Source organism: Octodon degus, unplaced genomic scaffold (assembly GCF_000260255.1).
Source record: "Octodon degus isolate 3935 unplaced genomic scaffold, OctDeg1.0 scaffold00067, whole genome shotgun sequence".
NCBI lineage: Eukaryota > Metazoa > Chordata > Mammalia > Rodentia > Octodontidae > Octodon > Octodon degus.
Window position 1 is genome coordinate 3,291,001 of NW_004524643.1, and position 13,328 is coordinate 3,304,328.

The window sequence follows — 13,328 nt, forward strand, 5'->3', positions numbered from 1 at the left end:
ACCTCTGAGTTTCTGAAATTTGGATTGGGTTTTTCCTGGGTTGGCCAGTTGGTTCCTTGTTTATCTTGTGACTCATGGGATAGGGACAGGCTGAACCCCTGTGGGTGTCACTGGAGAGCTGGAGCCCAGCAGGGACCCGGATTGTGCAGAGTCACGCTGAGGTGGTGGGGCAGGGCTGTGCCCGGCGGAGCTGAGCCAGGCTGAGCTTCTCCTGCGCACCCTGCATGAGCTGAGCCTCAGCCCCGAAGCGCTGTGCCTTGGCACTGTGCCTTGGGTGATGTTTCAGTTTTCTGTGCTTTGAGCTCTTTCATTTCTCTGATATCTGTTGGTCCATTTTTCTGGGAAGAGTGGCAGGATTCATGGCTGGAAGGGGCTGATTTGACCTCAGCATATGGCTGGCTGGGACAACATACATAGACGGCCAGCAGATCAGATGTCTGGTGTGGCACAACTTGGAGATGCCCAAGCAGTGGTGGACAGCATTCCTTGGCTTGAGGTCAGCGCCTCCTCACCCTGGGCCTGGCACAGAGCCTGCTCAGCCAGGGCAGTAACCCCATGGTACAAATGGCTTGCTGGCCTGTGAGGCTGCGGCTCTCCCCGGGGCCTCCCACAGGCCCCTGAAGCTCATGGAAGGGGATCCAGGATGCCCACCGTGGCCTCAGGCCACCCCTCAGCTTAGCCAGGTGTCTAGCCTGTCTGAGGAGAGAGGTGTTGAGGAGGATGACAGATGGAGAGAGGCCAGGTGATCTCAGCAAGGCCCCCATCCTAAGGTTAATGAGAGTATGTAGAAAAGAATTCAAGTTGTAGGAAGAATTCCATTCTGTGTGTGGAGAATGGATTGAACCAGGGCAAGAGAAAAAGTGGCAAGAAGACAGTGAAGAGGCCGTGTGGGCCCAGGAGTGAGAGCGTACAGTCCTGGACTTGCAGCAACAGCAGGGGCGGCAAGCACAGTGTGGTTTGGACACCTCTGTGGGAGGTGGGGTTGAGGGAGTTGAGAGGGGGAGCTGGAGGTGACTCCTGGCTTTGCAATGTCGGAACTGGATGTGGGGAACACCTTCTCCTGGGATGCAGACAGTCAGATTTCAGGGCCTAATGGCTTTGAACTGCCTCTCAGTTCCTCAGGTAGAGAATGTCCTGTGGCAGCTGCCCGGCAGTCCTGGGGCTTTGGGCTGACGCTATCCAGCTGGGAGCTGGTGCAGAGAAGGAAATTAAGGGAACAGACAGGAGGGTGCGGGGCCATTCGGGAGGTGTGGCAGTGAGGACAAGCGTGTCTGAGGAGATTGCAAGGGACAGGCCAGAGGCTGGGGGGCCATTTGGTGTCACAGGAGGTTAGGATATAAAAGGAAGCAGTCCCAAGGTGGATTCTGCTGCCCAGTGCCTTCCTGGAATGCAGAAGTCCAAGATCAGTGCCTTCTTCAAGGTAGGACTTGCTGTAAGATGTGGGCCTACATGTTGGCTTAGAGTCAGGAGAGCTGCTGCCTCTCGGGTTCGCTTGAGGTGGCACTGGCTGAGAAGCGTGGCACTTGGCTGCCCTCTCCACTGCCCTGCACCTGGGGCTTTGCTTTGAGAATGCTGTGGGTGTTCCAAAGAGGTCAATGGGAAGATTGGGACTTGGGGGGCAATTGGTGGGCCCTGAAGGGTCCGTGAGGATGGGGACTTCATTGAAACTGTTGGAACCTATTACACTCATTCCTTTCGTTCATTCATCCGTGCATGTATTCGCAAGCTACTTGGGGCCAGTCTCTAGTAGATGCTGGAGACCTGGGCACCTCAGGCATGGTCCCTGTCCTCGAGGAGCTCCCAGGATGGTGGGGGAGCAGACAGAGCGTGTTAGAGTGGGCAGCAGGAGGGACCCCGCAGTGAGAATCTGCCAGCTCTCAGACCGGGCAAGGGAGATTAGAGTAGTTGTGCTTAGGATACCAAGACTGGCTTCCACGAGGAAGAGATGCGTGGGGTGGAAGGAGACATTGCGGGATTGTAGGTTGAAGAGATCCATGCACACAGTCTCAGAGTGCAGTGGAGCTTGTGCCCTGAACGTGCTTTGCTGTGGTTGGAGGATGCAGTGTGCAGTGGCAAGGTGAGAGTTAGGGCCTGAAGTGGCCCTGAGTCCCAGGGGCACTGAGCTCTGCCTCGAGGATGCTTTACCTCAACGATCTGTTAATGGAGTGGCCTGACCCAATGCCCTGTGTGGAAAGGCCTCCTGATGCTGTCGGAGGTGCACTGGGCAGCAAGGCTGATGGGAGGGGCTGCTTCTGAGGTCCAGGAGAAACATGGGGAGGGCGTCTGGGCATTGGCGCACGGGGGGTGGGCGTGGCGCAGGGTGCAGGGAACGTGGTCGCAGCCCTGAACCGTGGGCACTGTGTCGCAGGTGGACACGCACATCCACGCAGCAGCCTGCATGAACCAGAAGCACTTGCTGCGTTTCATTCAGCACACGTACCAGACGGAGCCCGACAGGACTGTGGCCGAGAAGCGAGGCCAGAAGGTCACCCTGAGGCAGGTGTTCAGCAGCCTGCACATGGACCCCTACGACCTCACCGTGGATTCGCTGGACGTGCACGCGGTGAGTGAGCTTCCGCTCCCGAGCCTCAAGCAGAAAACGATGGAATATTATGTAGTCTTGAAAAGGAAGAGTAAATGATTTATTGGTGGTTGTTTAATGGCCTACTGTCTCCAGTCAGCTATGTTCTCCAAGCACAAGGCCCTTGATATTCCTTCAGAGAGGGCCTCGCCGAAAGGCCCTGTGGCTGGCCACGGAAGGATGCGTGGTTCTGGCCCTCAGGCATCTCCAAGACTGCATGTCAGAAACCACTTGGGAGACATCCTTCAGGGTGGCCACATGAAGGCCACCTTGTAAGGCCAGGAGGAGAGAGTGTGTGTGGTGGCTGCAGACTGATTGGTGACCTGGCTGGCGGTCTCCTTCCCCAGGACCGGCAGACATTCCATCGCTTTGACAAGTTCAACTCTAAATACAACCCCATGGGGGCCAGTGAGCTCCGTGACCTGTATTTAAAAACTGAAAACTACCTGGGAGGAGAGTACTTTGCTCGTATGGTCAAGGTGAGTGAGCTCTTAGACTCCCCTGCATGGCCCCTTTTCTTTTCCCCTCCCAAGTCCCTCTCTGTCCGCTCAGGCAAGTCCCGAGGTGCGTAGGTGTCCATGCTCTGGCCCTGGCTGCCTGCTGCCGGGCACAGGCAAGCAGGTACCACAGTGGGTGCTGACTGCAGACAGGAGGAGGAGGGGATGTCCACCTCGGTAGTGTCTGCAGCACCCCGGGATGCTGTGTCCCAACTGCAGCCTGACCTTGGCTCGGTGCAGGCTGGCTCAGCAAGGAGATGCTGCCACTGCCCAGCCTGCTTCTGCAGCGTGATGGCCCAGGATGGTTCAGACAGCCTTCCTCCCTGCAGCGAGCCACGGGGTGTGAGTGCTCCCGTGGCAGCCAGCAGCACAGGGATTCAGAGCAGCTTGTGGGCTGGGGGTGGGTGGCTGAGGGGGGAGTCAGGGACCCAACTGGGACCCCTTGGGCTGACTCTGTTGGTTCTTCTCGATGCCAGGAGGTGGCCCAGGAGCTGGAGGAGAGCAAGTACCAGTACTCAGAGCCACGGCTCTCCATCTACGGCCGCAGCCCGGAGGAGTGGCAGAGCCTGGCCCGCTGGTTCATCCAGCACCAGGTCTACTCGCCCAACATGCGCTGGGTCATCCAGGTGCCCCGGATCTAGTGAGTGAGATGTTTGATGGCTGCCTCAGGCTGTCTGGGCTCCTGAGCCTGCACCTCGGAAGGGTGGGGCCTTTCTGGTGCCTAGTAGGTCTCTCCACCCCAGGGAGGAGTGTTAGGCAAAGATGTCCTCATGACAATTATATTCTTGCTCTTTACAGAATATATATGTAGCAAGGCTTTAGGGGAGCCCCTCCCTCACCTCCCATTGAGGGTTCAGATGAGCCCCCGGAATATGAGGTGCCTATTGCTGATGTCTCTCTGGGATCACCAGAGCACTTCCTTCCTCTCTAGGTAGTCTGGGCATGGGGCTGGGGGAGCTGCTTGAGGGGCAGTCTGCACTGCTGGGACACTGGAGTACTCCTTTCTCAGACTGGTCCTGCCTGAGTCCCATCGTTCCCTCTGGCTTGGGCCTCACCCTGCTGTGGCTAGGCAGGTGCTGAGCTCACCAGCCACCCCCGGGTATTGCAGGATATTGGGAGAGGAGGAGAAAGGCCAGGTCTGGGGCCTTCACCGGGAGGCAGGCTGAGGAAGGAAGGGGCTGGGCCAGTCCTGGCCAGGCCAAGGGGGCTATAAGGCCCTCCTAAAGACAAGTCTCTCCTTCCCCTAGTGACATATTTAGGGCAAAGAAACTGCTGCCAAACTTTGGAAGGATGCTGGAGAACATCTTCCTACCCCTTTTCAAGGCCACAATCAACCCCCAGGATCACCGTGAGCTTCATCTCTTCCTCAAATATGTAAGTGTAAACAAGCTCAATGTGACAGAACAGGTCCAGTTTCCCCCCGTCCCTCACTGTCGCTCCCTTCTCAGTTCCTGTCTCCGCTGGGCCGCAGGGGTGGAGCTCTGAGCCCCAGGAACCTGACCCTATGAAATATGGGAGCCTTCCTGAAGGGGTGTCACCCTCTCCCAGAGGCAGCCCTGGGTGTGGGTGGCGCTGCCACTGGCCAGGCTGTGCCCCAGCTGGGAAGGAGAGTGCCACCAAGGGCTGACAGTTCCTGCCAGGGAGGTGAGAGGAGCAGCTGCTGTGGACACAGAAATACGGGCTTTTTCACACCATATTTGATTCAGTACAGTAAGCCCCACAGCGTGTACTTCTCTTCTGGGTTTGGGTAGCTATAGGAGAGAAGCAGAAGGAAAGGGGTAGAGACTGGAGAAAGACAGGAAAGGAGGGGATGGTCCTTCCTCTGGATGCCTGGAATAAAGGGGACATTAGAAGGGGCAGCATACAGGACCAGGTGACACTGGACAGGGAAGAGTCCTGGGGAGAGGGGGCATTGAGTCTGGGGTAGGGGCTGTGGGGAAAGTATATGGACAAGTCGAGGGATGTGATTGAATTTATATCCCTCGAGCTGTTGTTCTGAGGGACAAGGTGGCCACAGGTGGGGGAGGGGCAGGATGAAAGGCTGGGACATGGTGGGTGTGGAGTCGCTGGTAACAGCTTGCATCTACTGTTGCCTGCTGCCTGGCCAACTGTGTTCTGCCCCCAGCGTCGCCACAGCCTCCCACTTATCCCCTCTGTGTCTCCATTTCTGTCAGCACCATAGAGGTGGTGCTGTCCTAGAGCAGTGGTGGTGAGCCTGTGGCACGTGTGTCACGCAGCTGTTTGTATCACTGAAAGCTCTAAAATGTTCCCCATCACTATGCTAGAGGTTGTGGGGAGGTCCCCAGGAATTCTCCTCTTTAATCCTCACCGCAGCCCTGAGAAGCCCCTGGCTCCAGGTTCACACTGGAGGAAATTAAACAGAGAGGTACCCAACCTGGGAGGTGGCAGAGCTAGAATCTGTTCAACGCCTCCTGGGAGGGGTGGTGGGCTGTGGCCCTGCATGGGGCAAGGCGGGGGCTCTGGGTTCTTGGTGAAGAAGTGCTGTGGAGACCCCACACAGCCCAGGCATGTCCCAAGGTTTCCTCCACCTACACCCCCAAAGGGCAGGCCTAGGCCTGGGTGTCCTACTTGGGTGACTTCCTTAATCACTTAGTCCCTGGCTTGTACAACTATAGAATAAAGCTCACAGGCCCCCCCTCCCCACAGTGTGGCTCCGAGCTTTCAGTTAGCTGCTGTGTGTGAGGGGCTTCAAGCAGGACCTGGTGTGTGGGTGTATGACATGCAGTAGCTCCCCTTCTCTATCACAGCTTGTCACTGCTGCTGCAGGCAGTGACCACTGTCCCCTGCAGCGCTGGCTTCCTGGGCACAGTGGAGGGACAGGCCATGGATATGGCTGCCTCTCTCTAGTCCAGCCTGAATTCCCCCATGGTCACCACGGCTACATAGGGGTGGGGCACTCGCCAGCATGGCCTGGGCACCTGGGCAGCTCTGAGGGAACGGAGTGCACTGCGGTACCTTGGAGAAAGGTGGCCTCAGCCAGAGGTTGGGCCCAGCTGAAGCGCAGCACCAGAGGCCGGGGCTGCTCAGCTCGGCGCTGCCGGATGCTGAGCTGAGTGCATCCCGGCTTCCCGCCCTGCGTGGTGCTGAGGATGCTCTCCCCTGCCCAGGTGACGGGATTCGACAGCGTGGATGATGAGTCCAAACACAGTGACCACATGTTCTCGGACAAGAGCCCCAGCCCAGACGACTGGACCAGCGAACAGAACCCGCCCTACAGCTACTACCTGTACTACATGTACGCCAACATCATGGTGCTCAACAACCTGCGCAGGTGCGTGAGCCAGCCCCTTGCATTCACATGTGACCCACAGGGGCACTGTAGCCAACACACATGTCCACGTGTCTGCAGGGACACTGAGACTGCACAAGCATGTCCCACGATTGCACACACACGCAGGCATGCCTACTACCGCCCGCGGGCTGGTATGGGCATGGGTTATATGTATAATGATGTACACACCACACATGTCTGTATGTACAAATCACCAACACACCTCTGTGTGGACCTGCACCTCTGAGACAGCAGAAACACAGGGCCTGCCAACCCATGCGTGTTTTCGGCACCACGCAACAAGGCACATGCGTTCATTTGTGCTCTGCACTGCAGAAGATTGCAGCTGCACTGTGACAGGCACAGTCCTAGGCACGGGGCAGATAATGGGGAGGAAACGGGCCTGCCATGGATGCCTTGTGGATGCTCTTATATGTGTGGCCTTCCCCACACAGAAAGAGGCAGGCATGCGCAGGGGCTGGGTGTCCTGAGGCGGGGACGCTCGTCCTCCCCTTTTCTGTAAGTCTTGCCCCTCCCCGCTTACCCCACTGGGCCCAGGGTTCTCTTTAGCATGGGCTGTGGCAGAAAGGAGAGGCCTAGGTCTAGGGTAGTGACTCCTGGGCTGAGCTTTTGGGACGAGGGCTCTAGTTCTAGTTGCCAGTGACCTGCTTGTGGGTCTGGACATAGACTTCACTCTCTGGGCCTTGGTTTGCCCAATTTTGTAGCAAAGGAGTTAGGCTTGGTTTCTTATCATGCTTCCTGCTCTGGAGCTCTGATTGAGGACTCAAGGCCTGGTGAGGGGACAGCTGGGTAGAGGACAGGCCAGGCTCTCTACCACCAGCCCCTCGCTGTCTGTATGGTCATGTCTGCTGGCTCTGGCATTGCAGGAGAGGTCGTCTCTGGAGTGTGCCAGCCAAGCCACAGGCGACGGACTTGCCGGGAGTGGGGCTGGGGTGTTGGCCCAGGCAGGGCAAACAAGGGTGCTTCCTGACCCAGAGCCTTCTTTCTCCAGGGAACGAGGCTTGAGCACATTCCTGTTCCGGCCTCACTGTGGGGAGGCGGGCTCCATCACCCACCTGGTGTCTGCCTTCCTCACTGCCGACAACATCTCCCATGGGCTGCTCCTCAAGAAGGTAAGGAGCCACTCCCAGGAGCCTGCCCCCGCCCCGGGCCCTGCTGCCCTGGGCTCCTGGGCTCCTGGCCAGCCCCTGCGAGCTCTGGCCAGTGATACTACAGAGCCAGGGCTTTTTTCTGGACTGGGCTATGTGTAGTCATCTTGGTTTCATTTTTGATTATGAAAGCAATATAACCAAACATATCCCAATCTAGGTTTTCCAAAAAATGGAGGAATAAAAATTTTTAAAAACTGATCACTATTACCTTATAGAATCAGCTCTATTAGCTTTTTAGTATTTCCAACTCTTGTCATTTATCCACGCCATATTTTAATCTATTGACAATGAACACAGAATTTTTGTTCCTACTTTGTCCCTTGAGATTGTGTAACAAGCATTTTTCTGCGCTGCATGTAATGCCTAAATTCCTCGCTCCGCAGGCCTCTGGATGAACCACTGGCCGCCTGGTCTATAATTGGCCCTGCTCGTTCCCAGCGGCGAGCACGCAGTGGCCATCTGGCTCTCCCGGTGTGAGGTGCTGCCATGAGCTCTGGGCACTCGCTCAGGCTTCCCATAGTTTGGGCCGCTGCCACAGGAGTGAAGTTTGCTTGCAGTCGTTTCCCACACTGACCCTTGCAGGCCCAGGCTCACGTCACATTCTGGTAGCCAACGTGCTCATCAGAAGACTGCAGGTCCAGCTCTGCCCAGCCTTCGGGGTCCATCTCTGAGGGGCTGGAGTGCTTACAGTCCTAGTTGGGAGGTTTGCAGTAAAGCCACCCACGCGGGGCATCTGGAGGCCCAAGCGCGGTGGGTCAGGGCCCAGGAAGGGGAGGGGAAGGCGCTCACCAGAGACAATGCCCTTGTGCTCCAAGCAGTGCTTCCCCTCTGGAGCCAGGAGTGGGGACGGGACCAGGGCCTGGAGGGCTGGCATGTGACACAGGAGCAAGAGAGACGGGGCCAGGGAGAGAGGACAGTGCGTGAGTCTAGGAGTTATGTGGCTTTCGGGAACTCAGAGCTGGCCAGTACAGACCCAGCCCAAGCTCTGGGTTCCGCTGCTGAATGTCTATCCTGTCCCTCCCCGCATGTGTCACCTGAGCTTGCTGGTTCTTTTTTGCAGAGCCCAGTGCTGCAGTACCTCTACTACCTTGCCCAGATCCCCATCGCCATGTCTCCTCTTAGCAACAACAGCCTTTTCCTGGAATATTCCAAGAACCCCCTGCGGGAATTCCTGCACAAGGGGCTGCACGTCTCCCTCTCCACGGATGACCCCATGCAGTTCCACTACACAAAGGTGAGGGTCTGGCCATGGTGTTTCAGTGGTGTCCATCCAATCCTGTCCTTCCACCATGGGGTCCTATGCCCAGAGCTCGGTTGGGCCTTTAGGGTGGGGTTGGTAGCGCAGAGAAGGCAAAGGGCAAGTCCTTTTGGGCATCCCTGGACCCTTGGAGACACCATTGGATTTCCTGGTCTTTCTCTGTTTCACCTTTCTTTGATATTCAGTTGTTCTTTAACCTTGGTAAAGTTATTGTCCCTCTCTGTATTGAATTCCTCTTTGTAAAATGGGCACACAATTGCCTCTATCTTCCTGTAGTGATTCAGATGGTGAATTCAAGTCAAATAGGATAGGGTCTAGAGGTGCTTTTTTATAATAGTAGTTTATGATTATTGTTGTACTTTCGCTCTCTGGGGAGACAGAAGGGAAGTGTGACATCATGCATGGCGAAGACCACGAGTGTGCCTAGCACACTGAGAAGGTTCTGACAAAACCAAGCTCTGCTTAGCCAAATGGAAGCATCCTGTAGCGTTTTAGGGCAGAGCTTCTCTGGCCTTTTGGTCTCTGGACCTCTTTAGTCTTTGCAAGAACTGAAGCCGTATGTGAGTTGTATCTATTGGTAGAAACTGATTAAAAAAAAAAAAAAAAAACAAAACTTAAAACATTAACTCAGTTAAAAATAACAGTAATGGACTTGTTACATAAATAGCAATTTTTTGGACAGTAACTACTCCTCAGAACAAAAATATCAGGGAGAGTGGCATTGTTTTGCAATTCTGTAAATCTCTTTAATGTCTTGCTTAATAGAAGACAGCTGGAACCCCATATCCACTTCTGCATTCAATTTGTTGTTTCTATCAGAGTTTGTGAAAATCACCTTGCATCACAAAGATACATAGTTGGCGAAGAGAGGACCTTTCAAAAGGTCTCTAGTTGCCAGAGGTCCTTGGATCACTCCTGGAAAACCACTGTTCTAGCAGAGGGAACAGGATAGGTGGGGGAAGAGGTCATAGAAGGGCTGGTGCCTAATGGCAGCGTTTTCATATCCCAGAAGATAAAGTAAGACCACTGCTCAAACTCAGTCCTTTTAGGATTTCACTATCTCTCCACTTGTGTTAGGCTCATTTCTCATTTAGTGTTCCTTCTTTGCTCTGAGTATTTTACTCATACTAAATTTTATTTTGGGGCAATCTTAAGAAAGCGGTGTTGAATACAAAGCAAGACTGAAGAACAGGAAGTATTAAAACTGGGTAGGACTAGAGAGCTGTTTGGTAAAGTTTTTTAGGATGCCATGGATGTGAACCAAGCATCTCTGTTGTGTTCAACGGCCAAACCAATGTAAATTTCCATCATAGTAACTGAGCTCTGGTTGCTTACAGGGGACCCTTAATTAACTAAGTAAGCTGTAAACAACCAAGTAGTTGAACTGTAACGAAGTGACTAAGCTGTAGCAAATAAGTTGTTTCCTGCGTCTTGCTCCTGATTTTCTATAACTGTGGGTGTCACAGTGTTGGTTGGAGTTCTGAGTCTGCTCTTGGTAGAGGAGCCACTCTCTTCAAGTGTCATTTTTTTCCCCTTGATAAACTATTAAACTAGTCTAGGAAAGTCTCCCTTTAACAGGGATTGTCACAGAAAAGTGGAGCCTAGCACCCCTCTAGTGACCAGCCTTGAACATGATAGGCTGTCCTGGTCAACAGACAAGTGCAGAGGAGAGGTGTTCTTTTAATTTTCTGTTTGGTGACCTGCAATTTCTCTCTCTCTCTCTCTCTCTCTCTCTCTCTCTCACACACACACACACACACACACACACACACACACTCTCACGGAGCCTGGAATGTGAGGTGTGATCTCCTCTGAGTATCAAGGTCTTGGTTGGTAAGGAAAGGTGAAACCGGCAGCGCACGTTGGTTTTGGTTTTGGCAATCCACGCAGTGTTGCCACGACCCTGCCATCTCACCTGTGTGCTCTGGGGCGGGCTCTAGGAAGCACTCATGGAGGAGTACGCCATCGCCGCGCAAGTGTGGAAGCTGAGCACATGCGACCTGTGTGAGATCGCCCGGAACAGCGTTCTGCAGAGCGGCCTCTCGCATCAGGTATGGGGTGCAATGGGCTGGCCCTGTCCTTCTGCTTTCAGTAGGTAGGGAGAGAACCTACTATGTGCCGCGTGCCCTCAGGGCACTGGGGATCTGTGACAAACAGAACAGCGTCTCTGGTGCAGTGACACTCAGGCCCGGAGCAAGTCCTTTGGAGCCTTGTGAATGCGTGGCTGCTCCTTCGCCTTTCCCAGACACCCTTGGAGCAGCTCTCCCTACCATGTAACAGCCTCACACTTGGTCATCTTCTGCCCGCTCCCCTTGTTCTTCAGAACCCTTCTGACCACTGACACTGTACCATTTCCTAAGGACCATGGCTTGTTCCGTTAGCTCCTGGGGCCCCAGAACACAGTAAGCGCTCAGTACCTCTGGGTAGATGACTACCGTCTAGGGTGGATACAAGGAGACTCCAGGGACAGCACCTGCAAGGCAGCAGTGTGTGCATTGCCTGCCGCACGGTTCTGATGTGGAGCCAGCGTTAGAACTGTGCTCTGGGGAATCACAGGTCGCTGGCGGCCACCTTGGCTGTCACTGGTATAGGAAGGGGTGACATTAGGTGCTGCCCTCGTGGATGGTGATTTGGAAGTTAACCCGTTTATGCTGAAGAATGCAATTTTTTGACATTTGCATATGATGTTCATAAGTGTTACGTACAAAAATTTAAGAAACAAGAATTTGAGGAGAAAACATTATGTTGCGTTATTTTGGGTGCTCCAAAAATGGAACAGTAGACATTGAAGGGGAAAGGCTCAGGTTGGAGTTGTCCCTGGAATAGACCCTCCCAGACACACTCGTCTGCCCTTGTCACCACCCAGACGGTTAGGAGGAGCCTCAACTTTACCTTCCCCATCTCCAGCAGCTCCTGCAGCTCTTTCCTTCCTGATCAAGGAAATCACAGACATGAAGGGAATGGCAGACGTGACAGGGTGACATTCTCTAGGACACACAGGCTGGAAGGGATTTCAAGAGTCCTGTGGGGAGATGTCCTGATTGAGCATCCGCTTCGGGGGGCTCTGTGCTGTGGATAATGTGGAAGAAGCTGCCGGTGTAGATAAAGAAAGTGGGTCGAAGGTATATTGTTTCATTGTGTTTCTCTTGATCCACAGGAAAAGCAGAGGTTTCTGGGAGAGAATTACTATAAAGAAGGACCTGAGGGAAATGATATTCGAAGGACGAATGTCGCGCAGATCCGGATGGCATTCCGACACGAGACTCTATGCAACGAGCTCAGCTTCCTGTCTGATGCCCTGAAATCAGAAGAGATCACAGCACCGGACAACTAGGTCCAGCAGTCAACTTCCACCTTAATTTTTTGGCTTAATTTCAGGCCTTCTGGAGCTACTGTGGTCAAGAAATGAAACCAAGGCTTTCCTCTGTGAAGAGGACACCGCTGAAGGAATTTCAGACTTGCTGTTCAGGTCACACTGTTCACTTTAAGACTGAACATGCCCACTTGTGTTACTATGGCTGAGGAAGGGTCGGTGACCTCCTCGGTGACCTGGGAGCTGGCACTTGTCTGTACTTATTCCTGATTTTCCACATATTTCTCTTGTAACTGCCAGTGCCTGAGTTGTTGGGGCTAGGATCTTGCCATGGCCAAATGCCAAGAACCATGAGGTGTTAGGATTTCCTGCCACAACCTTTCTGTACACCTTGTAGGCGAACTGGTAGTTGTTCATTTCAGCCTCTGGCTGGCTGGATGCCTTAAATAAAATCAACTTCAAAGCTCCCTTTCATAAAGGGGCTATTTTGAGAGGAAATAGATAACCTCCTTTTGACAATTTGTTGTTTAGGAATTTCTTAACCTGGTTAGTCCCCCTTGGTCTTTTTTTTTTTTTTTCTTTTTGCGGTACTGGGGATTAGAACTCAGGACCTTATGCTTGCCAGGCAGGCACTTAAGCTACTGAGCTATATCCCTGGCTCCCCCTTGGTCTCTTCCAGGAGGAAGGCCTGTGTACTCATGAATGCAGCCTTTGTTATTCTGTTGCTTTAGTGAGGGTCCAGATTATAGACAAGTGTTTTCAAATGTGCTGTGAAGCCCCGCACAGACCACTCCAGGGGCGAGGAAGAAACAGAGCAAGGTTTTGGCAGCTATCAGAGTGACTGCTTTCATCAGCTTTACTTTGGGCCTGCTAAATATTTTCACTAGAACCAAGGTCCGGGTGATCCCTGTTCCCCTTGGCTGTACCTACCCTGTGTTTGTAGCCCAGTCATCATGTACCAATGAAGTCAGGCCAGTAGAGGGAGATGCACCAAAGGTCACGGCTAGTAAGTAGTTTCAGCAGGTCTCACATATATTAATTTTTTAAAAACCACTATAACCTAGCACAGTTTTGTTGAAGCAAAATTTCTCCCTTTCTTAAAATGAAGACTTCTTCAGACACTATAGTGGCTCCAAGGGCCAGGTAGAAAGCATTTTCAAAAGACCAATCTGCAGTTAAGCTTTATCAGTGCTGCTCTTCCTGTGTTACTAGTGC

At 53.5% G+C, this 13,328-nt stretch overlaps 1 protein-coding gene across 3 annotated transcripts in view; it reads left to right on the forward strand.

The window, feature by feature from the left end:
- Positions 1-12,942, forward strand: part of Ampd3 (adenosine monophosphate deaminase 3) — a 42,764-nt gene extending 29,822 nt beyond the window's left edge. For all 3 annotated transcript variants that reach the window (XM_023719370.1, XM_004634870.3, XM_023719371.1), the window contains 9 exons: positions 2,369-2,563; positions 2,929-3,060; positions 3,555-3,718; positions 4,326-4,452; positions 6,207-6,370; positions 7,383-7,503; positions 8,603-8,776; positions 10,741-10,851; positions 11,958-12,942. In XM_023719370.1, coding sequence (XP_023575138.1) covers positions 2,369-2,563; positions 2,929-3,060; positions 3,555-3,718; positions 4,326-4,452; positions 6,207-6,370; positions 7,383-7,503; positions 8,603-8,776; positions 10,741-10,851; positions 11,958-12,134 — 1,365 coding nt within the window. In that variant the 3' untranslated portion in view covers positions 12,135-12,942. The remainder of the gene's footprint in view (positions 1-2,368; positions 2,564-2,928; positions 3,061-3,554; positions 3,719-4,325; positions 4,453-6,206; positions 6,371-7,382; positions 7,504-8,602; positions 8,777-10,740; positions 10,852-11,957) is intronic.
- Positions 12,943-13,328: the final 386 nt, after the last annotated feature.